Source organism: Heterodontus francisci, chromosome 24 (genome assembly GCF_036365525.1).
Source record: "Heterodontus francisci isolate sHetFra1 chromosome 24, sHetFra1.hap1, whole genome shotgun sequence".
NCBI lineage: Eukaryota > Metazoa > Chordata > Chondrichthyes > Heterodontiformes > Heterodontidae > Heterodontus > Heterodontus francisci.
The window spans coordinates 13887167-13890810 of NC_090394.1; the positions used below are offsets into that span (position 1 = coordinate 13887167).

General features: G+C 38.3%; 1 protein-coding gene across 1 annotated transcript; it reads left to right on the plus strand.

Moving 5' to 3' along the window:
* Window positions 1–694: 694 nt before the first annotated feature.
* LOC137383635 (hemoglobin subunit beta-like) lies at window positions 695–2222 on the plus strand. Its single transcript, XM_068056790.1, has 3 exons — window positions 695–857; window positions 1127–1334; window positions 1842–2222. The coding sequence occupies exons 1-3, from the start codon at window positions 766–768 to the stop codon at window positions 1968–1970; spliced, it is 429 nt and encodes a 142-aa protein (XP_067912891.1). The 5' UTR covers window positions 695–765; the 3' UTR covers window positions 1971–2222.
* The last annotated feature ends 1422 nt before the right edge of the window (window positions 2223–3644 follow it).

Genomic DNA, 3644 nt, shown 5'->3' on the forward strand with positions numbered 1-3644 from the left:
AAAGAATATTAATCATGAGAAATAAAGTCGTAGACAATCCTAAAATTCTAAATCATTCAGATATTCCAGTAGTTTGGGTACAAATGTTTATCAGCATAATTCTAGATCTTTGAGTTAGAATGGCATTCACGTTATATTTCTGAATGCATTGGCATTTTGTTTGAACAATAGAATTGCCTAACTTTCCGTCATTTGGCAAATATATGCTATTTAGTGAAAAACTTAAACCACAACAAGGAATTGTAAGAATTAGAAATAAAAACAAGAAATGCTGGAACCACTCAGCAGGTCTGGCAGCATCTGTGGGGAGAGAATCAGAGTTCCACAGATGCTGCCAGACCTGCTGAGTGGTTCCAGCATTTCTTGTTTTTATTTCAGATTTCCAGCATCCGCAGTATTTTGCTTTTATAATTGTAAGAATTAGAGTTAACTTCAATTAACCAAGAAGAGATTTCAGCAGTTTGGAACTGAACGTGTTCAAATATTATTCAGCAAAATTAAGGAGGCCCAAAAGACAAAGACAAATATAACTATTCTTTGAGAAGGGCAGATAGAATGTTTAACATGTGTTTATCTTAACGCTCAAACACAGAAGAGTACCACCCAGTGATAGAGAAGTGGGTCCCACCTACCAATCATTCAGCCTATTATATTGGGATTTTGCTTTGGGATGTGCCCCATTCCAGACTATATAAATCAGACAGAAACTGCAGATTAACACAGTTTTCTTGTACAAGAAGCAGCAGTGAGATCGAAACCGGCAAAATGGTGCATTGGTCTAAAGATGAGACAGATGAAATCACCAGCACATGGAAGAGTATCGACAGATATTTACTTGGTGCCAAAGCCCTTGCAAGGTTAGTGTAAATGCATTCTTATTTTAAATATGATTCATGCTTTATATTTCCAAGCAAGATTGCTATGAATGATGTTTATTTTTCAATGGTTCACTAAACATTGTTACAGGTTCACGGAATTAATATTAAAGTTTTTACTAAAGTTCCAGTCAAACTCATGTAAAGCTTAACTTTTTACTTGGTTCAAATTGATTCAATGATTAGTTTTGCGATTTAAATTCAATCTAGAACTTGGCATAAAGTTGAATTATTTTGCTTTCTCCCTCCAGGATGTTCAAAGTCTATCCCTGGACTACGAGATACTTTCAAAAGCTGACAGAATTTACAGCGAGTAGCCACGGTGTTCGAGAACACGCAAAGAAAGTGATGGATGCTCTGGATTGTGCTGTCTTGCACTTGGATGATGTCAAGTCCCATTTTACGGATCTCAGCAAGAAGCACGCTGATGAGTTACATGTGGATGTTCACAGCTTCCGTGTAGGAAACTAATATTTTTAAATATTTGTTCCATTTTCACTAAAGTTATATTGTAAATGCCACCTAATCCCAGAGTTAGAGCATGACATGACAGCCAAATAAAGTAAATTGAGACTCCCCGAAAAAGGGAAAATGTTGCCATGGGGGATATCTAGTTTCCACTGAAATAGGGAGTCTCACTCCACTTTTGCTGCAAAGTCATGTGGGACTATAACTCTGGAATTGGAGTACACAGGTTTGGAAAACTTGTATGCTTCAACTGGTGCCAACTTGTCAAGGGCACCCTCTATTGCCTTGTACAATGGCTTTCTCAGGATCACAAGCTGATCTTAAAAAATACTTCTTTTCACTGTTACACGAATGCAGAGATGTTTCTTGTAATGATAACTTTTCCATAGAATATTTTCTGACCTAAATCATTGGGTGCTTTAAGTTTAAAATTTATCCCATTGGGGCAAGCTTTGTTTCAAATTGTATAATGGGAGTTTTCTTCTTTTGTTTTTATAGCTGCTGGCAAAATGCTTTGTCATCGAACTGGCCATAGTCCGGAAGGAGAAGTTCCCACCTCAAATACAAGCAATTTGGGAGAAATATTTTGCTGTGGTGGTCGATGCTATATCCAGGCAATACCATTAAATCTACAACTACATCGAACTTTCATCCTCGAACAAGAGTTGCAATCCATGAAAATATGCATTATCAACATCTGAAAAAATCTTTGCTAATCTTAAGAAATTGTTTAAAAAGTTCAAATCATGCTGAAATAAAACTGGTGCATTCTTGAAAACAATGCTCCTTTTGCATGCTAATTCCTACTCAAATTTCTGAAACTATGTATTCCTTCAGTTGCTTTGAGCTACAATAAAAGAATCAATATTAATCTTATAATTGTCATATGTGAATTCTTCATTTAACTTTAGTATAAGCATGAAATAAAAGTGAGAGAACCCAGTGAGATGAAAAGTCAAATTTTAAATGGGATTAGAATAGTTAGGTGCTGGCACGGACACGATGGGCTGAAGGGCCTGTTTCTGTGCTGTATAACTCTATGACTCTAAAGGATTCATTGAGATCTCCACTGGTAAATTATCAAATAAAACTATCAAGTTTAATCAACATGTTACTAATTGATTTCCAGTTTTGAATATCGGGGAGGGTGACAACTCCTTCGAGGAATCCAGTAAGAATCAAACCCCTGGCACTATGGGAGATTTGACTGCACACAGGATGAAAGACAGAGTAGAAATGCAGTATTCATTGGGAATTCAATAGTGAGGGACATAGACAGATGTTTCTGTAACTGAAAATTTGATTCCCGAATGGTATGTTGCCTCCCTGGTGCCAGGATAAAGGATATCACCGAGCAGGTACAGGGCATTCTGCGAGAGGAAGGGGAAAGGCCAGAAATTGTGGTGCATGTTGGAACTAATGACATTGGTAGAAAAAGTGTTTAAGTCTTTCAGGCAGAGTTGCAGGAGCTAGGAGAAAACTTATTAAACAGGACCTGAAAGGAGGTAACCTCAGGATTACTCCCTGTGTCACACGTTACTGAGTATAGAAACAGGAAGATAGTGCAGGTCAATGTGTGGCTAGAGAAGTGTTGGAGGAGGGAGGGTTTCAGATTTCTGGGGCATTGGGACTGGTTCTGGGAGAAGGGACATCTGTACAAGATGGACGAATTACACCTGAACAGAGCCGGGACCAATGTTCTTGCTGAGAGGTTAACTAGTGCTGTTGGGGAGGGTTTAAACTCATCTGACAGGGAGAGGAGCAGAAATGAGATAGAGGACAGAGAGATATAAACAGCAGTAAAATTAGACATATCCCAAAAATTGCAAGGAAGAATGACTTGCATTTATATAGCGCCTTTCACAACTTCCAGATGTCCCAAACTGCTTTACAACCAATTACGTATTTTTGTATTGCAGTCACTTGTAATTTAGGAAATGCAACATTTAAGTTGCACACAGCAAGCTTTTACAACAGCAATGTGATAATGACCAGAGAATCTGTTTTTGTGATGTTGATTAAGGGATAAATATTAGCCACAACACCAGGAATAAATCTCCTTCTAATCTTTGCAATAGTGCTAAGGATCTTTTTTTCCATCTCAGAGGGCAGACAGGGCCTCGGTTTAATATCTTCTCCTACAGTGCGCACTCCCTCATTGCTGTACTAGAGTGGCAGCTTAGAGTTTTGTGCTCCAGCCTCTGGAATGAGACTTAAACCCACAACTTTCCGACTCTAAGGCAAGTGTGTTACCAACTGAGCCATGGCTGTAACAGAAGGGATCAGACTGAGAAAATAGCA

Bases quoted from the DNA above. Each gene is read 5' to 3' on its own strand.
- LOC137383635 (XM_068056790.1), top strand. From the start codon at position 766: ATGGTGCATTGGTCTAAAGATGAGACAGATGAAATCACCAGCACATGG. The intron at 858-1,126 runs GTTAGTGTAAAT...TTCTCCCTCCAG, and splicing joins GGTGCCAAAGCCCTTGCAAG to GATGTTCAAAGTCTATCCCT. The intron at 1,335-1,841 runs GTAGGAAACTAA...TTGTTTTTATAG, and splicing joins TGGATGTTCACAGCTTCCGT to CTGCTGGCAAAATGCTTTGT.